The sequence below is a fragment of the Gopherus flavomarginatus genome, chromosome 5, assembly GCF_025201925.1.
Source record: "Gopherus flavomarginatus isolate rGopFla2 chromosome 5, rGopFla2.mat.asm, whole genome shotgun sequence".
In the NCBI taxonomy this organism is placed as follows: domain Eukaryota; kingdom Metazoa; phylum Chordata; order Testudines; family Testudinidae; genus Gopherus; species Gopherus flavomarginatus.
The window spans coordinates 6,651,254-6,677,115 of record NC_066621.1 but is presented as its reverse complement, the minus strand read 5'-3'; the positions used below and the strand labels follow the sequence as shown (position 1 = coordinate 6,677,115).

The following is a 25,862-nucleotide window of genomic DNA, read 5'->3' as shown; positions in this document are numbered from 1 at the left end:
AAATGAATCATATACATTACAGAATTTGTAGATCAGGATAATAGCAGTGCTGTTAAATCTGCTAGCTTGCAGTAAGTTTCTCTTGATCACCCAAAAGACTAGGGGTCCTCAGTCCCCTGTTCAAATATTCCCTTTGTTAGAAATCAAAGTCCAAATATGTGGAGCAGTAAAGAGGCTAGGGGATGATTGCCCCATTTCTATCCGCAGCCTATGTGCATGAAAAGTTATTGTCTCAAACATAGAGTCGGGGATCACATGTTCTATATGCCCTGCTGAGTCACTGAACCTCCATTGTCCATATGCTCTTTGAGGTGTCCTCAAGAGGGCACCACTGGAAGAGTTGATTCTCCTTAATGGCCCATCAGCCACGGCTGGCTGGTCTTGATGTAAACCTGTCTTGTGGGTGTTACCCAGGAAAACAACATGTTTGAGGTACAAACACATAGCAAAGGTTTATCACTTCATAGACAATGATAATACATACTGTGACAGACCCAGACCAGTGGGGTACAGGAGTCTGGTAGAGGGCGAACATACTGGTCACTGGATAAGTAGTTTTCTGTTCCCTGAGTGACCAGAGCAGGGGCTGCACTAGAGTAATCAGGAACGTGCTAGAACCAATTAAGGCAGACAGGCTGATTAGAACACCTGCAGCCAATCAAGGCAGGCTAATCAGGGCACCTGGGTTTAAAAAGGAGCTCACTCCAGTCAGGGAGGGGGGAGCTAGAGGAGAGGAAGTGTGTGTGAGGAGCTGAGAGTGAGAGGGTGTACTGCTGGAGGACTAAGGAGTACAAGCTTTTTCAGACACCAGGAGGAAGGTCCTGTGGTGAGGTTAAAGAAGGTGTTTGGAGGAGACCATGGGGAAGTAGCCCAGGGAGTTGTAGCTGTCATGCAGCTGTTACAGGAGGCACTATAGACAGCTGCAATCCACAGGGCCCTGAGCTGGAACCCAGAGTAGAGGGAGGGCCCGGGTTCCCCCCAAACCTCCCAACTCCTGATCAGACACAGGAGAAGTTGACCCAGACTGTGGGGAAGATCACTGAGGTGAGCAAATCTGCCAGATAAGTGCAGGACCCACCAAGGTAGAGGAGGAACTTTGTCACAATACATACAAACAGAATAACATTGTTCAACAGATTACAACTTTTCCAATGTTACCTTACAAGGCATACTTTGTATAAGATTTATCACAATTGTGCAACAGTGTTGATACCTTAATGTAAGCATGCGTCTTTCTTTTTCTACAGCATCATACAGACCCTCGGAAGCCATTACCCTGGACTTTAAAGTCAAGCTCCCCATATCTAATGGGCACTTTGTAGTTCTTACCATGGTCGACCAATTGCCAAAAATGGCCACTTCATTCCCATTGCACACCCACAGAAGAAATGGTTCGGCTCCTGGTCACTCAGGTCATCCATCTCCATGGACTCGTGGAGCAAGTCACAACTGATTGCGGTCCATAGTTTGTGTCATAGTTTTGGCGCAAAACCCTATGTTGGTTCATGGTCCACACTTACATATCCACCGCCTATCACCCACAAACTGATAGTAAGTCCAAGCCAGCAAATCTGGCCAGAGTGTGTTCTATGCAAACTGTGGCTTCCACACCCATCTCCACCTGCCATAGCTGTCACCTTCACCAATCCTGTGGCTGCCAACTAGGTATGCCAGATCAACAAGATCCAAGAACTGAAGGCACATCTGAACAGGACCAAGGAAGATTATAAGCGATACACTGATACACCGGAAGGCCTGGCATTCCCCAGCAGGGAAGAAGTGTGGCTCCCAGCCCAACACCTCTACAAACACAGGCCATGTCATAAACTGGATTACTGATACCTTGAGCCACAGATATTCAAACCAGTGATCCTGAGGCTTCAATTACCTAGATCCCTCAAAATACACTCAATGTTCTATGTACCTTTGCTAAACCTTACATGGACAACCCCTTCACACACCAGGCTCAGCTACTGCCCCCTCCAGGATGCATCCAAGGAGTATGAGAGCCACAAGACACTGGACTCAAAAAATCAAACACAGCTACCACTGGGGTACCTTGTAGATTAGGAGCTATGGCCCAGAAGAGTGATTCTCAAGTACATTCCCCTGACCTCATGGTAGGTTTCTACACAACCCATCTGAACAAACCCAGACTGGCAGAGGGCACCCCTCAAAGAGGTTGTGTGTAAATGTAAGGCCCAGATGTGGCACTTTGTACCTCAAAATAGCACCCTGGCACCCCCATATGCACCACTGTGATATGAATAGGAGATGTTCTGTACAAAGTACACCTTGAGAGGTATCATTTAAAAAGTCATGATCTGTTGAACATTACTATCCTTTTGGATTGTCTGTACTATCATTGTATGTGACGTTAGAAAGTATTGCTATACATTTGTTACTGAAATACATGGTAAGTGGGAAACTTCCACAGCTGGTCTTCCAGTGGCAACAAAGGAGCAACTAACACTGACAAGACTAATGAGGAGTCCTTGTGGCACCTTAGAGACTAACCAATTTATTTGGGCATAAGCTTTCATGGGCTATAACCCACTTCATCAGATGCATCTAATGAAGTGAGTCATCCGATGAAGTGGGTTATAGCCCACGAAAGCTTGTGCCCAAATAAATTTGTTAGTCTCTAAGGTGCCACAAGGACTCCTCGTTGTTTTTGCTGATACAGACTAACATGGCTACCCCTCTGAAAACTGACAAGATTAATTTACATCAGGACCAACCAGGCATGTCTTGATGGCCCATCAAAAAGAATCCACTCTCCCAGAGACTCCTCCAAGGGGGCACATACAAAATGAGGACTTCCAAACCCCTACATCACAGCAAGAATCTTTCTAGCAGAGAGAAAGTATAAATGAGGGTCAATGACCTCACCACTTGGAATCTCTCCTCTCCCATCTCTACACCTGGAAGATCATTTGGAAAACAAAGATTTTGAACTGAGGAGATTGGTCCCAGGCTGAGAAGGAAATTCAGCCTGTGTAATAAGAACTGTAAACTACCTGGAACATCCAGTGGGGTGAGAAAAACTGTTTGATTCACATTTTGTTTAGTTCGTTAAAGTCAGAATTTACACTGCGATTCTATTTTTATTTCTTATATAACCAATTTTGACCTCTGTGCCTAACACTTTTCCTCACTTAAAATCTATCTCTCAGTAGTTAATAAACTTTTTAATGTTTTATCCTTACCAGTGAGTTTGTCTAAAGTGCTTGGGGAACCTGCTCAGGTCCACACCTCCTTGAGGCTTCCAACTATCTATTGGTCTACCCAGAGCCTTTCCCAGAGAAAATAAAACCTGGGGAAGGGGGGGGGGATTTACTTTATAGTCCTCCTTTTCTCAAAGAATCCCATTTCTAGGTCTCAGCTCCCTAGCAGGAGACTGATGGAATGGCCCAGCTCTTTATTTCTTCTGGTCCCTAAAGAGAGCACTAGAGGCTAGTAACATGAGACACAGCCCCTGATCTTGCACCCACCCAGTCCCTGGCTGCTGACTTTTGACCCTTTCCGGCTGTTCCTGATTGAGCAGGAAAGCACTGCTCCTCAAAATAAATCAATCACAACATTTAATTTAACTAAGAAAATATATGACAAGCTAAGCGGTGGGGGGGGGGGGGTGGATAGAAAATGAAGAGTCAGAAGCCACCACCTCATAAAGATAACCCTCCAAGGGGAGGTGGCTGGGAGTGAGATTCATACAATAGCAGGGCTTGATTTGGGTTACTACCATTCCAAATCATTTTACCCCATTCCTTGCCCTGACCTTGCTGCCAAAGGTACCAAATTTGAAACAACAGCCTGAGTTTCAGGCAGTGGCATACAGCACAGGACCAGAAGATGTGCTGAAAGACCCAAAGATGCTAGAGGGCAGGATAATTGGGGCTGCCCTATTTTGCAACCCACTTCTGAAGGGAATAAAGGACCACGTGCAATTCCTGTTAGAGGACAAATCCAAGCAACAGTGCTTTGCACGCATATGAAACAAAGCTTGTGGGGCTACCTGGAGTACATCTATTTCTGAATCATCTGTGAGTCCTGATATAACCCTCTAACTTCAAGCCAGGTCACAGCAGTGCCAAATGCAATCAGTTATTTAAGTCATTGTCTTCTTAGTGAGAAGGGTCCCAAGGGAACTGGTGTGAAAATAAGGAAAAAGCTGGACTATGACCTTTAGAAGAGTCCTAATGGAATCTGCCCACAGAAGGCCTTTTTAAACAGCAGGTAGGTGAAGAAGAGCCTCACTGGGTTTAAAGGCATGGAGAGAATGGCAGGATGATGACTGTCTCATTAAGGCACAATTCAGCCATCTATTGTCCATATGAATCGGGATCACCTTTTGGCATCTCTGAAAGCCCTTAATGCCTGTCTCCAAAACACTAACATGTAGACTTTCTTCCTACAGAAACTGATTTTACTGGGAAGGCATAGGCGCTGCCTCTCAGCTTTGATGAATACAATATGGTCACTGCAGTTTGAATGTCAGGAGTTTGAAAAACTGTCCTGTTTAACGATTGGGCCTAGACCGCCACCAGGCCAGAGAAGCCCAGAGACAGTCCATCACCTGGATGTGATATGAAAGTCCACATTCTACTGGGATCTCAGGATCAGCTGAAGTGGTCTTACATGGAGATGTGCCATGGGCATGACAAATATTGTTGCAGTCACAAGACTCAATATTTGTTGCATGGTTCAAGCTGACACCAGCTCTTACATATCCTCTCCCCCAGGCTGCTACTGTCTTCAATTCTGTCCAGGCGTGGGAAGGTTTGGGGTAGGTTCCTGTTGGGGATGATCGTTACTCAGGGGTTTATGTTAAATTATCCAGTGTCTCTAACAGTGGTTTTATCTTTTGATTCTTTCCAGAACGGTGACCTTGACCAGCCAATTGTCTAAACAGAAGAACACACGCATTCCCCCGCTGCGCAGACAGGCTACAACTACTCAAACATTCATGTCAACACATCAGGTGCCAATGAATGCGACATGAAATTGGTTGTGTTGTTTTCCTGCCATGAATCTGGAGAGACATCCATTGACTGAGAGAGATCCCTATGTGCAAGTAAGGCCCTGTTGATACTAGGGAGATTTTCTAAAAATTTCCCTTTTGAGTCTAACTGATGTTAGAAATGTTGGGAGCTGTAGTGTAGATCAGATGCTGCTGCCATTTATAAACACGATGTTATGAAACTGAGCATAGGTATGTTTAATTGACATTCAAAACAGTGTTAAAGGTGACACACACAGCTCTTTGGAATGTTTCTAACTCTCATACATTAGCTTGCGTTAAAGTCCTAATAAATTAGAAACAAGGCAAAAAGAAATTGTCTGTTTTTTGTTCCTCCTTGAAGTTTGCATTTTGATACCCTCTTTTGTCCTCAGCAGCTCATGCAGCTTGGTTTACTGCAAAATAAAGACATCACAGATCCTATGGACATATGAATTACTGAGCTGCAATTTGAATCTTTTTTCCTTCCCCAATCTGCTGAGAGGCAGCATTGTAACAGCTTTAAGCAGGACAATGTAGCTGTGTGTTAAGTAGAAAGAGTGTTCCTAGATCTTGTCTAGGTAGGGGAAATTGATCGGCAGAGCTAGTCCAGTGTTATTTAGCTATTCTAGAATAACACCCCTTTGTAGACACTATATTCTGAAATGAGTGATTTTATTCTGGAATAATTACCCTGCAACCAGAACAGAGTAATTATTCTAGACGTCACTTATTTGGGTATAGAGAGTATTTGCATGGGGGAGTTATTCCAGAATAACTATAGCAGAATATTATTTTAAAATAGCTGTACTGGTCAATTTCCCCCACAAACCTTTAGACAAGAGAAAGACATGTTGTTTTTTATCTGCTTGGAAAACAGCAGTAATGCCAGAGATAACTGTAATTTAAGTGCTTCTCACTTAAGATTTTCCTTGAGAGAGAGAAAATTTTTGAATTACAAAATGTGAGAGAGGAAGGATTTTGTTAAAAAAAATTAGTACACAAGTGGATCTTTATGGATCACAAGTCTCAAACTGAAAACATAAACAAAGTAAGAAAAAACTTTTCAGATTACTTATTAAAATGCCAGTGACCCATCCTCTACATTAGGGTTCCCAACATTGCTGACAGAAGTGGAGCCAGAAAATTGCCCTGGCATAGATGGAGCCAGAGCTTCTACAAGGTTCTGATCATCTAACGGAAGGCAACTGGTTTTAAGTAGTGGGACGGTTTCCAGGATGACCATCTTGAAGTCTTTTGGCCTGATACAGATTTGGGTCTCCAAATGTACTTTTTGATATTATAGGAACACAAGGAATAAAGCCCCTTCCCTCTTCATACTGTGGCATGGCCTCAAGAGGTTTTCTGTTCCAGGAGGCACTGGATTTTATGCAGCAGCTCTTCATAACAAGATGGTACCCCAGAGCATTCTCAAGGGAAGACAGCTGGAGGGTATGTGAAGACCTGACTATGTAGCTTCACCATAAAATGCTCAGGGCATAAGAATAGCCAGACCAGTGGTCCAGCTAGCCTAGTATTATGTCAGGTGCTTCAGAGGGAATGAACAGAACAGGATCTATGCATCCAAAGTGACCAGAGGCCTTTGGAAATAAACACTATCAACCTTACTGCCACCAATCAAAGATCCCACCAGGCTATTGAAAGTGATTAGCTGGCTAAATGCTCTGGAATTCTTCAAATTTCCATCGGTTTTTATATCTATAGAAAGAGGATGCTATACCTTACAAATTCTGCTACTGAGGTTAGGCACCCTGCATAGAGGAGCACTGCACATCCTTGAAACCAAATGTGTAAGTAAAAACTGGCTTACAAAGAGAAGCCTCCCCTTTCCCACACCTATGGGGGGCAGGGGGCAGGGCCTAAGGAGCAGTACACAAACCTAAGAAACTGCAGGGTGGCCTGCCTCTCCTTGCCTTTTGTAAAGGCACCTCCACCTGTTCCCCAAAAAGGTTCTCTCTCTTTTTTTTTTTCTGGATCTCCAGTTGAAGCCAGAGGCCTGAAGCCAAGAAGACTGATGACTGGCCACTCCAGAAGCGGCAACTCTTGCTATTGTATTGCCCATATCAAAGGTTGCTCAGACCTGATGCTGAGTCAGGTCCATACCTCGTTTTAGAATTCCTAGTGTTGATCCTGGAGAAGGGACTTAGCCAGGGAAGAAGCCTTTTTCCAAAGCTCAGCTTGCCCCTTTGGCCATGTTTATCTAGTAATTCACAATATGAAGAGTTGCAGCTGCAAAATGGTACAGGCTTTATCCAAATGGATCCAAGCATCAAAGGGCACTGTTCTGGGGGATGGCACCATGCACCGTGCTTGTCTGTCACCAAGATATTCCTGTTGCACAGGCACTGCCAGGGGAAGCTGCCTCCCCCACCCATAGGGCCAGAGGGGAGGGTTGGGGGAGGCAGCAGCAGGTGGCATTGGGCCCAGCTCCACCATGAACCCTGTACCCAGGAGGATGCCAGGTGGGAGGCCCCAGGAACTGCAGCCAAAGGAGGTTAGGCAAGACCTTGCGCAAGCATGGCCCGAGAAAGAGCATTTCCCCGCTGCCTTCGGGGCCGCTTCCAGGTTAATTTCTCCTGCCCGCCAACTCCCAGCCTTTGAACTCAGACTACAACTCCCACAATGCGCTGCCCCGGAGCCAGGGCGCATGCGCGAGCAGGAGCGGAAGTGGGCGAACGTTCCGCCAGCCGCGCCCCCCTGCGCTGGCCGCCATTTGTAACCGACTTTCACCCGCCGCCCGACAGGGCTTTTTTTTTTTTTTTTCTTAAAGGAGAAGCGACAGCCAAAAAAACTCCTCCACCGCTCCGGTACCGCGAGTGGCGGGGACGGTGCGAGAGCCAGAGCGGGAGGGTCTCGGGGGCTACCGGCTCCCTCGCGACCTCTCCCACGGACCAGGGACTCGGGGGGACCAGAGGGGCCCAGGCTGCGGCGGGGGCGGTAGGAACCACGATCGTAACAGCAGAGGCTGGGCGAAGCGATTGCGCCTGCGCGGTGCGCGCCCACCCTCCCCCGAGCCACGCGCGACGGGGGCTCCTGGGCCGAGGGGGTGAAAAGGTCACCGAGCCGGGCGCGAGACGCGGCTGCTAATCGGCTAGGGGGAGGGGGTCGCGGCGCGCGCCACCGTTGGGAAAACAGACAGCGCGCGCGGGCGGGCGCGCGCTCCCGGAGAGCTGCGCTGGCCGATTGGTCAACGGAGCGGCGCGCGGACTAAGCTCTGTTAGGCTGCTGATTGGCCGGCTCTGGAGAGGGGGTGTGGCGTATCCCAGCCCTTTCTGCATGATTGGTGGGTGACGGGGAAGGGCGGAGAATCTTGCGCCCGGGCTGAAGCCGACGCCGGCTCCTAATTGGCTGCCGTTGAGCGGGCGCGATTGCGTAGGGCGGGGGTGGGCGGAGCGCCGCCGGGGGCAGCAAGGAGGAGCAACCGCCGCGGCCCCCTCCGCTCGCCGCCCCGATGCCGGGCGGGACCGAGCTGTCGGGGGGCGCCGCGGAGCAGGGGGAGACCCAGGGGCCACCCTCCGCCGCCGTCGGCCGCCGACGCGCCCCCGCCCCGGAGCAGGGGGAGGAGTCCGCGGGCAGCCGGGTGCTGAGGGGAGGCCGGGAGCGGAACCGGGCCGCCGCCGCCGGGGAGGCTGCAGGGGGAGCCGCATCCCGCCGCAGGAAGGCCGAGTACCCCCGCCGCCGGAAGAGCAGCCCCGGCGCCCGCCCGCCCGAGGAGACCGAGCCGCCGCCGGCAGCTGCCGCCCCGCCGGGAGCCGGGGGCAAGAAGGGGACCTCGCGCCCCGTGTGAGTACCGGGCTCGGAGGAGAAAGCAGGACATCGCCCCCCCCCAACACACACATTGACGGGGGGAGACTTTGGACACCCGCACACACTCACATGGGGGGGCGGGGCTCTGTGTCTCCCTTTCACACACAGTGAGACACGGGGGGGGGGGTGTCTGGATCTGTAAAAAGCAAGAGAGTCCTATGGCACCTCTGCATCCCGCCCTTCACACAGCGATACTGGGGGGAGGGGGCTCTGCATCCCGCCCTTCACACAGCGATACTGGGGGGAGGGGGCTCTGCATCCCCCCCTTCACACAGCGATACTGGGGGGAGGGGGCTCTGCATCCCCCCCTTCACACAGCGATACTGGGGGGAGGGGGCTCTGCATCCCCCCCTTCACACAGCGATACTGGGGGGAGGGGGCTCTGCATCCCCCCCTTCACACAGCGATACTGGGGGGAGGGGGCTCTGCATCCCCCCCTTCACACAGCGATACTGGGGGGAGGGGGCTCTGCATCCCCCCCTTCACACAGCGATACTGGGGAGGGGAAGAGGGAGTAGACTCTGCTCTCTAGTCTTATCAGAATCTGCTTGAACTTCCGTTCTCTATGTTCATATGCACTCACAGTACAAGAGGGTCTTCTCCTCAGAAGAGTGCAGCCTTTTCCATTCTGCAAAAACTGAATTGCTAGTCAAAGGCATTGAATGAAGATCATGATAATTTGGCAGCTACTTGAGAGTAGTGCTGGAGGGGATGTAGGAGGGTCTCCACTGGCTTGAAAGGTGCATGGAGACTCTTAGGACTTGTCTATGTGAGAAAATTGCACTGGTTGAGGATTCAGTTCATGCCTTGGGTGGAATTGTGTGACTTTTTCATGTAGACAAGCCCTTATACCCATAGATTTTACTCAGGGAGGGAGAGATACCTTGGAGAAACTGCCAGTTTTATTTGAAAGTGATTAAAAACCAGCCCTTCAAGATAAGGGAACCTCTTTTTGTTTGTTTACTTTGCAGGAGCTGCCCATGCAGTTTGGAAATAGAGCTCACCTTACAGTTTAATGGGGTTAGATGTTAGTTTGTGTAATATGGCAGCAGCATTCTGTTATTTATATTTACTTTTATATTTCTTTCAGATATGCACATAAAGCAGCTGGTAAAGGTAAGATCTGAATGCCTCCTTCATTCTGGTTTGTTCCTTATGATTTGTTTATGGCATCAGGGAAAGGGAGACTTTCCCTAAGGCAGCCTTCCATCTGATGCATCTTCCGTTTTAAGATAACATTTCATGTTTGTTTGGTGTTTAGTATTGCAATAGTGCCCCAAAGCTCCACTCACAATTGGGGTCCCATTGTGCTAGGCTCCATATAAACCTAGTCCTGTACCTTAACAGCTACAAGGCCCTGGTTCTCAACAGTCTCTGTGAACATAATGTTACAGGATCAGGCCCTAGTGTGACATACGAAAGGTACAGGGAGAGGGATGCATTCCAATGTATACATTTGTGTATGCATATGTATTTGCATTCTACTGTAAATGTTGTCATCTAGCCCCATCTGCCTCTCCGTGGATGGCAGTAGATTTCTTCTAGGTGTTGCAGCAGAGGTGACTGAGGAGAAATTTGGAGGAGACGGTAGTGGCCTTGTGGATCAAATCATGGAGAGTATTCAGTGTGTACGGGGCAGTATGGGAGGAGTAGAAACATGTGCAAAAAGCTGACAGTGGTGGAGCAGGGAGATGATAGAGGCTTCGTCCTGAAGCAGTTTACAAAAGAAAGTATTATATAGTGTTTGGCAGGCTGAAATGGACAGAGCCTCACAGAATGGGAAGTCTCCCAGCAAACTCAGAATGCAGAGACTATATATATACATACACAAACAGCTCACTTTTCTCTGCTGCCGTGTTCAGTTTAATTTTGATTTGTAGGCATTCGTGCCCAGAAACCTTGGGGCATCTCTAGTCAATGATGTGCTGCAACTTCCTATTGGCAGCAGTCTTTGTTGCTGTTTGTAGACAGACAAATAAACAGCCAAAGAGGAAAAGGAAGGATTGTAGGCTACAGTGTTATAGTGAGACCTTAAGAAGGGAGAAACCAGGGGCCTCTTCAGAGTTCAGTCCAGCTGGGTGTTAAAATATGTCACTCTTCTACCTACCACGCGGTAAATTAATTCTGTGCTGATTTGCAATCCGTGCTTATGAATTCATTTAGCGTATACACCGCTAATATATATTCACATTTTACTATGTAAAAAATATAATTAGTGATGTGTGTTGAGTTAGTGCCTTCTCTGTTAGAGTTAAGATTGCTGGAGTGTGTAAGGGGAGTGTCATTGCTGTTTTCTGAATGTATGAAGCATAATTGAATATTTATGTAAATTATTTTATCTAGTGCAGGGGTAGGCAACCTATGGCACACGTGCCGAAGGTGGCACGCGAGCTGACTTTCAGTGCCACTCACAGTGCCCGGGTCCTGGCCACCAGTCATTTTAATTTAATTTTAAATGAAGCTTCTTAAACATTTTAAAAGCCGTATTTACGTTACATACAATAATAGTTTAGTTATATATTATAGACTTCTAGAAAGAGACCTTTTAAAAATGTTAAAATGTATTACTGGCATGCGAAACCTTAAATTAGAGTGAATAAACGACTACTCAGCACAGCACTTCTGAAAGGTTGCCGACCCCTGATCTAGTCACTTCCAATCTATTTCGTGCTTGGGCTTTTTTAAGTGATCATGCTGCTAAGTTGACCTAATGATTCCACTTTTTTCAGTTGCTTAAAACTTTCTGAAACTTTTCATGTTTCAGATTGTATTTTCCCAAGCTTAGTCTTTTTCTAAAGTTTAATTTTTTAAGAACTTGGAGCAATGAATGCTTTAGCTGTCCTTGAATGTGAAAACATGGAAAAAATTCTCCACGTTGAAATTCTTGTGCTTTTTCTTTATGAACCAGCCCTAAAGCCAAAATAGCTCTATTTCCATGACAAATTTCATGCTAACTGAAGAGCTGCACCTAGCCTTGTTTGATAGGAAAACTTGCTTTGAATTTTTCACCTCTTAAAATCCTATACAAAGTAAGAGCCTTTTGTAGCTCAAAGAGTGCATGAAAGTAATTATGTTCAGTGATTATACAGCACCTAACATAATGGTTTTCTACTGCAGGGCTGGGACCCCAGACACTGATAGTATAAATATTACACACTTGCACGTTTGTACTGAGTGAACCTGGGAGTACATGGAAATATCCAGTCAGCTAAATTACTGTGCATTGACAGGGATGCTTGGAGCCGGGGAAAAGTTAAAGGTGTACAGAAATTACCCATAGTCTGGTTCACCTTAGCTTTATCATATAGGAAGATGCCAGCATCCTTCTCAGCCACACAGCTCATGGTGTGCAGGAGAGATGCTAGAATATTTTGGTGGCATCTATTCAAATAGTATCAGATTGTGTAACTTACATGGTGGCAGTTTTTGCTAGCCAACAGACCTTTGAAGTCCTGGAGGGTGAAGCTATTGCATGTTTAAAGATTTAAGTCAATAAATGCTAACATTTAAGTTTATATGTGGAATTTAACTGTGCATCCTTGTACTTGCATTATGGTAGTATTTAATTATCACATACTATTAAATACAATACTGTATACAGTTTTTTATTTAGATCAGTTGTTTTCAAACATTTTTCATTTGCGGACCCCTATACAAAATCTCAGATAGAGGTGCAGACCCCTTTGGAGATCTTACACATAGTCTGTACCTCCAGGGGTCTGCGGACCACAGGTTGAAAACTACTGATTTAGATAAATCTGTACAGCATCTTGTAATGACTGCTTGTCTGTGTATGGCAGACAAACAGTTCATGAAAATCACTTAGTTGAAAAGTACACAGTAAACTATATGTATACAACATGCATCTTAGGTATTCAACCGAGCAGAAGTGTAAATTTTCTGTAGTATATAGGTCACCAAAATGTTTAGCTCAATAAGGTCTTCATATTTGGAATTCTACTTACAGTTGCAAGCAGCTGTGCTGCAGCTTGCAAAGAAAATGTATAGTTTGAGTGCAGACAGAATTACTATTATTTAATATGTTTATTACAATAGTGCCTCCAGGCCAACCAAGAGAGGGGCCTCATTTGTGCTCAGCATTGCGCAAACATAGAGTGGCTGCCACAGAGATTACAAAGGGTGGGAGAACCATGGGATGGCAGAATTATAAAAATAAAACAAGTGAACTTGCACTATCAATAAAAACCATAAGGAATTGCTATGCCAGTATAACTAGTATTGTGTAAAAGAATAAAAATAGATAGTGTAATGTGTATCTAAGGGCTCACTGACTGGATCATTGACATCAGTGCATAGGCACAAAGGTCTGCCTTCGTGCATGTGATAGCAAGACTGTGGGAAGGTTAAGGCTTAGGAAGGTGTGTATTGTATTTCATGATTGATATCAATCACAAATACAAAACTAGCACATAAGGAGGCAGTTAAAGTTACAAAGTCAGCCTTAATTATGGTATTTCCTGCCTTGTGTGCTTTATCATGCAACTGTAATAGAATCCTAATATATTTTATGGGATGATTGTATTTTCAGATGTACTTGTACAAGTACTTCTTGCATTTTATTAGCTATATTTTTCAGTATAATTAGTAAGTCCTTTTTATATAGCTGTTTAATTCTGTCAGTTTTCATAAGCCCAATATCCATAAAGTTCTAGACAAACTGTATACTATAGCCCATGTGCAGTTTCACACGGGTTTAGATATTCTTCTTGTGAAAAAAATGTTAAAACTGCAGTTCTAACTAAAATGCTAATGTTGGAAACTACTGGGTTTCAGATTTAATGGTTAAATTTTGATTCGTGCTTTTCCATTATCTCTGAATTGAAAATTGACTTCATAAATTGAACCTGTCAGTCATGCAAGTACTGACCCCTTTAAAGCTACAAAGTAGCTTTCTTTCTAAACTTCATCCCACCATTCATCTGACTTTAGTCATTGATATATTTTCAGCTAAAATTTTACCTCTGGTTTCTACCAGAAGCTGAATGTCCTTTCACCAGTAAGAAGTTATGACTTTTTTTAAAGTCCTTTTTGTATCTTTAAACAAAGATACTTACTTCTGTGTGGGCTAACTTTGTGAGGGAAGGGGGAGATAGCAGCTGAACTTTAAAACTTGATGTGTAAATAAGGCCTTAAATGAGCAGGAAGCGCTTTACTACGTTTGGAAAAAAGACATGAATATCTGAAACTTCAGAACTAAGTGCTTGCAGTAGAAATGTGTGAAGATGCTAACTTTACATTTAGCGATAGGCTACATACAAATGCAGAGAATCAAAGGTCTCAGTTACTGGTTCACAAAATACATATGCTTTGCCTTCAGTCATTAGTGCTTGTAAGCTGTACAAGAAGCCTACTTTTCTTTTTGCCTTTTGAAAAGAAACTAGCATTCATGCTATATTAAGTTTGGAAGATCAGACACTAGAGTCACGAAATCCCCAAAGTTAATGTTGCTCTGCCAATGTTAACACAACGACATTCAAAGTTTGTATAGTTTTCTGTTCTTTCCTTTTTCATTGCAATCCCCTAAAGATAGCATTCTTAAGGTATACCATGAAATATACAAGATGTTTAATATGGTAGTTAACTTTTCCAGAGTGTCACTGAGTGCCCTGATATTGCAAGTTTAATTTTACATTGTTACTTTTTTGTATTTAATACAGAAATTACTTTGTCCAGATACTTCTTAATTTTATTACTACAGTACACAGTGCTACAACTTGCTACATCTGTTTCTAAAGTTGCAAAGAGAAGACTTACTCTGTTTGAGTAATAGAGTGAGGCTTCAAAAGACAGTGCTAGAAATGAGGGAATAGTTAAAGATAACCTGTAGGATATTTTTAAAAACTGGGTTTGTCCTTTGTTTACTTATGGTCAAGGATTCCATGACTTACCATGACTTCTGCAGCAGCTGGTGTGGGAGCAGACTCAGGGTTGCGGCAGGGGCTTACCTGGGGGATGGGGGCACTCCTGGGCTCCCACTAATATGTTCCTGCTGCTCCTATTAATGAAATTAATAAGCGGCAGGTTTAAAACAAACAAAAGGAAGGTTTTTTTCACACAATACCCAGTCAACCTGTGGAACTCCTTGCCAGAGGATGTTGTGAAGGCCAAGACTATAACAGGGTTCAAAAAAGAACTAAAGTTCATGGAGGATAGGTCCATCAATGGCTATTAGCCAGGATGGACAGGGATGGTGTCAGTAGCCTCTGTTTGCCAGAAGCGAGGAATGGATGACAGGGGATGGATCATTGATGATTACCTGTTCTGTTCATTCCCTCAGGGGCACCTGGCATTGGCCACTGTCAGAAGACAGGATACTGGGCTATATGGACTTTTGGTCTGACCCAGTATGGCCATTCTTATTTTCTAGGGACCGGGGGCTCAGCACACTACCCGTGCCCACAGGCACCACTCCTATTGGCTGTGGTTCCCTGCGAGTGGGAGCTGTGGAGCCAGTGCTTGTGGTGGAAGCAGCTCACAGAGCCCCCTAGTCCCTCTGCCTAGGAGCTGCAGGAACATGCTGGTTGGAGCTGGGTAGGGAGCCTGCCAGCCCCATCAACCCTTCCTCCCCACCCTCAGCGGCAGTCCCAGGCTGCCTGGCCCCCTTTCCCTCCCAGTGCCAGCAGGGGTGGGCCTGGGCCATCACCTGCGGTGACCCCAGACTACCTGGCCCAAGTTTTACTTAGGGATATATAGTAAAAGTCATGGACATGTTACTGGCTGTTAATTTTTGTTTACTGCCTATTACCTGTCCGTGACTTTTACTAAATATACCCATGACTAAAACGTAGCCTTACTTATGATGTATAAGGCCTGAAAGAAAGGGGTAGTCTGATTTTTAAACTTAGAACTATCAGAAATATCACATCTTGTCTCTGTGTTTTGCTGGAGGCTCTGATGTATTATATGCTTATGTCTTAGTTGGAAGGGTGCGGACCTAGGCCCAGAATTAAGGAGTTAACGAGACTCTTGTTTGCTACCACTGAAGAATGGCAAATTTTATTACAAATGTATGTTTTCTCCCAAGTGTTGGGAGAATTGGAATTGAAGAGATGATAAATTTTAAAACAACCTGACTAAAAATCCCTTCCTGTCTCAGTTGATTAGTTCTCCTGTGATGTCATAGTTCTCCAGTTACCATGGCCTTTCACCATGGACAAGATCTAAATTTCTAACTGAAATAACAAACCAGAAAGCCACCTTGGAAAACCTTTTGAGTTTTTATACATAACAAAAAGAAGAAAAAAGGGGCTTTGGGCCACTTTATTTTCTTTGCAGGTCACCTTTATGGTTAAATGTGTCATTTAACTCTCCATTTCCTATATCTTATGTTCTGTGCAGCTTTCACATTGCACTATTGCAGTGGTTCTCAACCTATTTATCATTGTGGGCCACATACGCAACTTGCTATGTATTATGTGGGCCCCATCCACACTATATATGTGTGTATATATAATCTCCTAGCTGTGCCACAGCAGAACGGTGAAATCGTATTTAATGCAACTTCATAGTCAGTTAGGCGATTGAACTAGTTAAAAGTCTAAATGTACATCCCAGAAAGCTAACATATATGAATACAGTTTTGTCTTCAGATTAGTGGCTCACTTGAAACTCTAAAGCAAAAGCGAATCATTTTTCACTTACAATTAATTGTCTGCGATTCATTTCTGATTGTTTGCTGTGTATGCTTACAATGCCACTTTCAAACACACATAATTGAAAGATGAAATTTTTAAAATTTAACAAAGATTCTACACTTAAAAATCAAGTTTAGTTGGTTTGGGTTTTTTGTACCTGGGGAGGTGGGAAATGAATATGTAAATGGCATATTTGTCATACTGTTGCAACTTCAAAAAAAAAAGAGAAAGAAAAATGGATTTTTGCAATAAAAAATCACCTTTGAGTTGAGGTGGAGCATAAAATGTTTCTGAATCGTAATGGGAATTGTAAATAAAAATGGGTCTCTAATAGGAAGGCCTGCAAACTTTATACAGCCTCTCCTGGCAGTGAAATCCGCAATTCAAGATTAAAAAACACTGTTGTAAAAGCTAAATATAGCAAATTAAACAATTGCTATTTTAGTTCTTACAGTGAGAATGGGAAGAACGGCTGCTGAAAAGATACCATGCCACACTTAGGAAAAGGAGCAACTTAAAACTCACCTTCTTCATTCCTTTCTCTGCCTGTTTCTTTTACCCCTCCCCTCCTCCACTGACTCCCATCATCCTTCTGTTTAATTGGAGGATTGGAGTTTTTGCTTTTAATTGATGGAATCTCAACTGTGCACTCTTGGGAACTGGTGGATGGGGGTGACACCATCAAAATAGCCCACCAAGCTAAGCAGAATGTGACTTTGTATGTTGATTGTCCTCAGCCAGTTCTAATGTGCAAGTATCCCTTGAATCAGTCACTTGTAAAATACCGTTTTAGACTCTTCCCTCATTGTGTGATTCATTGAACCTGCTTATTGTCACTGGCTAACAGTGGCTGAAAGATTTTAGCAATGATACATTTCTGGTGCACTTGGAAGTCAAGCTAAAGCTTCAGTTGCAGATTCCACAGGAGACTGTGGCTCTTAACAATGGAGCAAGTTACAATGGCTTTTCAGAAGACAAGAAATATAATAAAGGTTTTGACCCATTTTTGATCTTCACGGTGAATTATGTGTTTTTGCTGTCCAATATCTGATACCTGTCCAGGATTTCACTTTCCTTTTCCTCCAGAGTTCTGGTGCTTTCACTTCAAGGAGAGCTTGTCTATGGAGTGTCTTTCGCTTCTGCTGGGACTTTTTGGTCAGCCAGCATGCTGAAGTAGAGATGCACTATGGCACTCTTACATTACTCATTTAGTTGAAGAGATCAAGAATGTAGACCAAGCTCCTGGAAAACTCCTCTTAAGGAAAAAGCTGGTATGCAACTGTGATACGCTACTGATGGTTAAGAGAGTGTACTAAAAGTGTGGAAATTTCACTGCAGCTTTCCAGTGAATTGTCATGAGAGCTGTGGGAATGAGGTTTTTTTTGCCATGCTGCAGAAAGCTGAGGTTCAGAAGGAAAAAGTTGTCTCAAGCAGTAGCAGAGTGGAGAGCTGCCAAAAGTACTTAAGCATTTAACTCTTTTGATATCTGGCTGCTTCAGCTATCCTTACATACATTTAAAATGAAATGAATAACTCTATGATCTGGGATTTGAAGGAGAGGACTTCCTGATCTCTGTGAAAAATGCTTCCAAATCAAAACTTGCACAGTGGAGAAAACTGTTTACCTTGTGCATCTAGAGTTGGGACTAATGATGCCCATCAGATATTATATTGAGTATGGAGGGTTATTTGGGGGAGGGGAAACTCAGTGGTTTGAGCATTGGCCTGCTAAACCCAGGATTGAGTTCAGTCCTTGAGGGGGCCATTTAGGGATCTGGGGCAAAAACCTGTCTGGGGATTGGTCCTGCTTTGAGCAGGGGGTTGGACTAGAGGAACTCCTGTGGTCCCTTCCAACCCTGATAGTCTATGAGAGAAGTGAAACACTGAATAAACAGAGCTCTAGCCTCTTCATTAGCGTGGCATGGAGGAATAAAAATTTCATAACGAATCTGTGTGGCTAACTCCCTTATTGTCAGTGGATGGTACTTTCTTTGCTTGAAGTAATATTTAGTAATAGTAAAAAACAGTTTAATGGTTATTGTGATGGAGGTGGAATTACTCAGTAATTTACAAGTGCAGTATGGTGACCTGATTATTGGGATGTTTTACTATGTGAATGTATTTGTAATAGGGGACTAGAAGGGTAAACAAGAAGAAAGGATGGAATAGCTCACGATGGAAGCTGCTTCTCAGCAAACACTTAAGAGACAATACCAGGATAGGGAAAGACCTGGAAACCAGAAGATCAAAAGAACTGAGACAGAATTTAAAGAAGGGACTCTGTCAGGAGACAAAGATAGGTTTTTGCCAGGGTGTCTGAAGGAGGTCACCATGTGCCGAGGTCAGAATCAGGAGATGGGAAGCCTTTGGGTAAGATAAACATGAGTGTAGACTGTTTTAAAATTCTTTTTTCTCTAAATGATTTGTTCCTATTGTTTAAAATAAACAACCTTTTGGGTTTAAAAAGCCGTTTGGTCACTAGACACCAATGGTCATAGACTCTAGAAGGGAAGAACCATGAGTGCCAAACTCACTCAGACCTGCCTGGTAAGCATGGTTGATACACAGGATGCTGTAGCCCAGGGCCCAGTGTAGGGACAGGTGAATCTCAAAGCAGAGAAGGAGCACCAGGTGGAGTTGTGATATATCTGCAGCACCTCCAGAGGAAGGGTAATAGCTTCCTCTAACACATTGGGTTATGTGAGTTAGACAAGAATATGACAGTGGAAAAAGGTGCTGCTTTTTCCTTTAAAGGATTCTCAGATCTATAGACACAGATTGATTGCAGAGTTGTAATTGTTAGGGACACATGAATACTGAATTGGAAGGCTGGCTTCTTCAAAAGAGCCACTCTTTTCCTCTGCAGAAATGGCTAAGCACTGGGAGGAGAAAAGGGTTAATCCTACAGTGGTTCATTGGGATCTCTTCTTTGGACTGATGAATTTCGGTGAACATCAGTTCTGAGTTCACCTGTTAGTAAGGCTGAATGTTTGTTGCAGCTGTACCTTGCATGACACAACTGTGACTTTTACACATGTGGCTCTGTATGTACCCAGGATAGTGAATTTTGGGGTCTGTAATGGTTTTAAACTAATAGTGGTACATTAGTTCATAACAGCTTTTAATGTAAAACAGAATATTTCACTTATCATAATTTTCCAGTATTCATCAAATATTTGTGTTTTGGCTGTACAGAAGCCAGCTTAACATGCAAAGAGCAATGAATTTGCTAGACAAAGTGATACTAAAGCAGAGGAACATGTGGAAATGAGAAATCGGGATATGGCTTATTAAAGATTTTTACTTTGAACAAGTGCCATGAAATTACCACATGTGGTGTTTTGGGTGTACTTTATACATGGTAACTCTGAAGCCTGTTTCAACTTGATTCACGGAAGTAAACCTTAAAACATTAGTTTTTGCCAGCCTGCCAACCAAATAAATGTGTAGGACATATGTCCAATCTGCAACATGATTAAACATTTTTCAAGAGCAGCAGTAAAAGGGTTAACATTTATATAAAGGTGGCTCTTCATAGGGAAATCTCAAATTTTTCCATAAAGTATTCAAATGAAGGAACTGATTTGTAAATCCACTGAAATGAGAGCATTTTGTGAATTGAGACAGAAGTAAAGCAGAATAGGGCTAGAGATCTTAATGTAAACTGAGAAGCAGAGGAATGGAGTAGATCATGCTTTGAAATTAAAGCTTGTTCAATATATGTAAAACCATAGATAAATCTTGTTCACTGTTTTACAGAAAACTTGTAATACTTCATACAGGTCTAAACCCCAGTCATTGATTATTTACTCTAACCATTGGCAGTGAGGCTTGAAAAATCCACTTGCCAGAGATAAAGGGAAACTTTGCCTGGTCGAGGTGGAAGTGCTAAGCCATGATTTCTGCAGAATCCAAGTCTTCATCCTTTTAGAAAAAAATGTATTTTTCATCCTTGTGTTTGGATGGCTAGGTGGAGACTTTTGAATGACACTCGGAGGGACTGTATCCTGGGGCTGCAGAAGGAACCATTGTGTTGCTGCTTGAACATTGAACTGAAGTAGAGTAAAATTACCAATTCTTGTCTGTTTCACAGTTGCTATTCCCTACTTCTGAACAGCAGTGAAACTGTCAAGAATCATGTCAGTTTCACAGTACTGTTGTTGCCAAGAGAGCTTTGAGTAGCAGTAGAGGCAAATATTTGAGCTATTAATTTGTGGACAACTCCAAAAAAGAGACTGAGAAATGAGTAGAGTAGAGAAATACTCCTACAAACCTCCTCTACAACAATGAGGCGGCCCTGGAATAGGAGAAATCAGTAAGTGCCCTTTTCAAATATCTGGAAAGGAGTAGAGCTTCAAGTTTTATCAGACAGCTCATAGCCAGAGGCTGATATAACAGACAGACCTTACATAAGGGACTCCAGAGACTGTATCCTGGTAGAAATTGCAACTGGTGCTGATAGAACACAGGTTTCTCACAGGATACCCGGCTCTTTTGAATATTAGATCAATCAGTAGCAGCGCAGAAGAACATGAATATATGCAGATCCATGATGGTTGGGTGGGGGGACCATGATATGAGAGTTTGTTCATAGTCATAGAAGATCAGGGTTGGAAGGGACCTCAGGAGGTCATCTAGTCCAACCCCCTGCTCAAAGCAGGACCAATTCCCAAAAAACCTCTAAGGCCAATCTTGTTCTCTTTGCCAATCAGACTTTGTTAATTCTGGGACTCTGAATTAAGGGATCAGAATGGTGCTTTGGATGGTTTTCACACCCACGTGCATATGGGCTGCTCTTTTCCTATTAGAATTCAGCCCTGATATCAAGAGAGGGTGACTATCGGGGAGATATGCACTTAATAGCTGCGTCTCATCCTATCCTTGCAAAACTAGGACTGCCTCTTCTGCAGGTCCAAATGGAAAACTCTTCTTGGTATTTACAGTTGGGCAACTAAATAGCTTACTTAGCTAGATTATTTACTTGCTTTGCAAGGCTTTCCTAGAAACGACAGTACTTACAAATGAGCTGAAATGGACAAGTAAAAAGGAAAGGATGGATGCTCAATTTGGATTGCAGGTCTCTTGGAGAGCTGCACTTTGTTCTAAAACAGTAACAAAATACTTGCGCGTAGCCAACAATTCCTTTCTTCCGCACACCAGGATTCACTGAATGGGAAGAGGCACTTGGCTTCATTAGGGCTAATCTGATGGCAAGTTGGAAATGGGGAAAAAAAAAAATCTTGGCGTTACTGAAGCACAAAAGGTTTTTCTGAAAGTTGCTCCCACAACTGTTCAACCAGTTTTATTGACTTCCCAACATTTATATGCGGGGATCAATCTGACATGCATCCTCCCAAAAGGAACAACTTGTAGCAGTTATAAAGGAGTGAAACTGCAGGTTAAGAATGCAAGGGCTTGTTAAAATTGTTGCAAGTGATTGTGGTGTTGCTTGCTCTTGCATAGAAACCAGTAAGTTTCAGCTCAGATTCTTCAGGATTTTTGCAATGTGTAAACTTCAGTTTAAAAAGCACTGTTTGGCGATTCTGTAAATAAGAGATTCAATGTGGGCCAAACTTTTGCAGATCTTTCATAAAACTTGCTCACTGAAATCTGTTTCAGCGCTTTATAATAAATTCTAGGAGAATGATGGTTGGTTGGGGACAAAGGGCAACAAAGATGATTGCAGACATGGAATGGTTTCCATATGAGGAGAAACTAAAAATAATAGGGCTGTTCAGCTTAGAAAAGACACAGCTAAGGGGACATATGATAGAGGTTTCTAACATCAGAATGTTTTTTAAAAAGTGAATAGAGGGGTTTTGTTTACCCTTTCCCTCAGTACAGAAACCACGGTTCACTCAATGAAATTAATAGGCAGTGGTTTTAATACAAACAGGAGGAGGTACTTTTCATACAATGCACAGTTACCCCATGGAACTCATTACCAGGGTATGTTGTGATGGCCAAAAAGTATAACTGGGCTCAAAAAAGAACTAGATACGTTCATGGAGGATAGGTCCATCAATGAATATTAGACAAGATGGTCAGGTACCCAACTCCATGCTTTGGGTGACCCTATCTGACTGCCAGAAGCTGTGAGTGGAAGATGGGTAGATCGCTACAAAATGTCCCTGTTCTGTACACTCACCTTGAAGCTCTGGTACTGTCAGGGACAGGATACTGGGCTAGATGGATGATTTTTCTGATCCAGTGTGGCAGTTTTTGTGTTTAAGTCCTTTCCATGCCTTAGTCTGAGAGAGTTAATTTTAAAAAACATCAGATTATTTTGTTATCTTTAGTCTTGAGTTACGGAGATCAGGACGGCTTCCAGAGAAAATACATGGGTAGAAAAGTGTGATAAGACTCTGTTTATGTGCTGTACCAAGAGCTCTTCTCTGTGAGGTGAAGGATCTGGCCTGCAGCCTATCTGTATCACTTTGCAGTGTTATAGTCCAAATCCACAGTCCTCCACCCACTTACTGAACATAGAGGAACAAATCCATTATTAAATAAGCAACAAACTGGTGTAGAGGTGCCGAGCAAAGTGTAGAGATGGGTTTGTGTTCATCATTGATCTAGGAATTGCTTTGCGTTTTTTCCCTCATAGATCCCAAAGAAGAGAGGGAGGAGGAAGAGGTTTCCACCATCCTCACCCACGGGTCTCCTGTCAGCACAGCCAGGCCCAGCCGAGGGTGGCGCAGCAGCAGGACGGCTGCCGCTGCTCGCCAGCGTGACACAGAGAATTCACGCAGCTCCAGGTCCAAGACTGGATCCCTGCAGCTCATCTGCAAGTCAGAACCGAACACAGATCAGCTTGAGTATGGTATGTAGCAATTAGGGGAGTGGGCAATATTGGGAGTAAAGTGTGAACAATGCCAGCAGAACAGTTTGAGGCTGATAATTTCGGTGAGAGAGACAGGTACCAAAATGCAAACAATGTGCTAGAGACTGCTGGCAAAAAGCATGGTGCCTCGCTATCCTGAAAAAAGAATAGGAGTCCTTGTGGCACCTTAGAGACTAACAGATTTATTTGAGCATAAGCTTTCATGGGCTAAAACCCACTTCATCGGACCTTATGCTCAAATAAATTTGTTAGTCTCTAAGGTGCCACAAGGACTCCTGTTCTTTTTGCGGATACAGACTAACATGGCTGCTACTCTGAAACCTGTCGCTATCCTGCGTGTATTCTTATCAACTGCAGCACATCCTAGTATTGAACATTGTCAGAAATACTTCCAGACAGATAGGCACATTGCAGTCTGGTCTGTGTCCCTTGTGAACAGTGATTAAAAACCTAATGGTGGCTTTTCTTTTTAGAGGTAACGGAAGAGCATCAGTCTCCAACTGGAATCAGGTAGGAAGCTCTGGTTTGGGCCTTCTTCTTTTTGGTTAGGGCCATGGGAAGAGATGTGGTATCACTTTGAATGGTTCCAAAGTTAACTCTTCAATCTAAAGGATCTTGAGCTTGCCATGGTAGGACCAGTTCAGTATCCATTTTCATTCAATTTTGGGTCTTTCCTCCCTATCCTGGATTGGACATGACATCGTATAATGTAGAGCAGTGGTTTTCAAACTTATTTTTTCTGGCAACCCAGTTGAAGAAAATTGTTGATGCCTGTGACCCAGTGGAGCTGAGGATGCGGGATTTGGGGTATGGGAGGGGCTCAGGGCTGGGGCAGAGGGTTGAGGTGTGGGGGTGAGAGCTGTGGGGTGGGGCTGGGAATGAGGGATTCTGGGTGTGGGAGGGGGCTCTGGGCTGGGGCAAGGAGTTGGGCTGCGGGAAGGGGTCAGGGCTCTGGTCTGGGGGTGCGGGATCTAGGGTGGGGTCAGGGATGAGGGGTTTTGAGTGCAGGAGGGAGCTCTGGATTTGGGGGGGGCGGGGTCAGGACTGTTGCATGGGGTGGGACCAGGGCTCTGGGGTGGGGCCAGGGAGAGATGGGTTTGGGGTGTAGGAAAGGGCTCCAGGTTTGAGGGTACTCAGGGCTGGGGCAGGGGATTGAGACTTGTGGTTGGGGTGTGGGGTTACCTTGGGCGGCTCCCGGTCAGCAGTGCAGTGGGGGTGCTAAGGCAGGCTTCCTGCCTATGCTGGCACTGCAGACCGTGCTGTGCCCTGGAAGTGGCCAGCAGCAGGTCCGGCTTCTAGGCGGAGCTTCACAAGTGAGTCTGCGCAGCTCTCGCCCGCAGGCACTCCTCCTCCCACCCCCAGCTTGGTGCAGGGGCAGCATGTGGAGCCCCGTGGTCCTCCCACCTAGGAGCTGGACCTGCTGCTGGCTACTTCCGCAGCACAGTGTGGTGTCAGAACATCGGCGGGACTTTTAAAGGCCTGGTCGGCGGTGCTGACAAGAGCCGCCATGACCCAATGCCTTACGTTCTGTGACCCAGTACGGGGTTGTGACCCACAGTTTGAAAACCACTAGAGGATGAGGTGATGGTGTGGGGATGTAAATAGTACAGTGTGGATTGTATCCAGGCTTATTACATAGCAACGGGGCTCCTTCAACAGATCCTATAATCAGTTTGTTTGGTGGCCCATTGTTGCTGGAGCCTAGTAAATCTTGAAAAGGTAAAGCAGGGTTGTGTTCCCATGCAGCTGTTAGTCAGAGTCTGCTATGCTGTATCTAGAGGGTCTATTTTGAAGCTGTCTCTGATGTCCTGACCTGTGACAGTATGTAACTGCATCTCTAGTCCTCCTCCATGGTCCAGCAAGGGCACGCACTCAGGCTTCTGGCTCCCCATCTGTCATCTCTCCTGCAAGAGACCCACATAGCTTTCCCTCCCAACTCTGGGGTATTCCCAGGCTGCACGGTTCCCTGACTACACTGAATTTCCCCAAAGGCAGACTGCCTTAGCAGGCCTTCTTGGCCTTCTCTTCAGAGGCTGTAAGCAAAGTCACGCCACAATTAAGTTAACATGCTGCTCTTTCTAAGCAACCACGTATATTCTTCAGATAAAAGCATTACCTAGAACATGAAAACAATAGGAGAGCCTGCATGCATGCTAACAAGCTTACCAGAGATTCCTTAACCCCAGCTAGGGCTATGCCAGTTCTTCAAACCACACCAGGATTTTTTTCCCTGTGGTTAGAAGTTCATAAGCACATTGACTCCTGTCATAACTCTAGTCCCAGATTTGGACCTTAGCGTCCAAAATATGGGGGTTAGCATGAAAACCTCCAAGCATAGTTACCAGCTTGGACCTGGTACTTGCTGCCACCACCCAAAAAATTAGAGTGTTTTGGGGGCACTCTGGTCCCCCCGAAACCCTTCCCTGGGGACCCCAAGACCCAAACCCTTGAGTCTCACAACAAAAGGAAATAAATCTTTTCCCTTCCCCCCTCCAGGTGCTCCTGGAGAGATACACAGACACAAGCTCTGTGA

At 44.6% G+C, this 25,862-nt stretch overlaps 1 protein-coding gene across 2 annotated transcripts in view; it reads left to right on the top strand.

Moving 5' to 3' along the window:
* Window positions 1-8,459: 8,459 nt before the first annotated feature.
* ZFP91 (ZFP91 zinc finger protein, atypical E3 ubiquitin ligase) overlaps window positions 8,460-25,862 on the top strand; it is a 31,714-nt gene continuing 14,311 nt past the window's right edge. For both annotated transcript variants that reach the window (XM_050955941.1, XM_050955939.1), the window contains exons 1-4: window positions 8,460-8,806; window positions 9,921-9,946; window positions 23,093-23,308; window positions 23,803-23,839. In XM_050955941.1, the coding sequence (XP_050811898.1) occupies window positions 8,475-8,806; window positions 9,921-9,946; window positions 23,093-23,308; window positions 23,803-23,839 (611 nt within the window). In that variant the 5' untranslated portion in view covers window positions 8,460-8,474. The remainder of the gene's footprint in view (window positions 8,807-9,920; window positions 9,947-23,092; window positions 23,309-23,802; window positions 23,840-25,862) is intronic.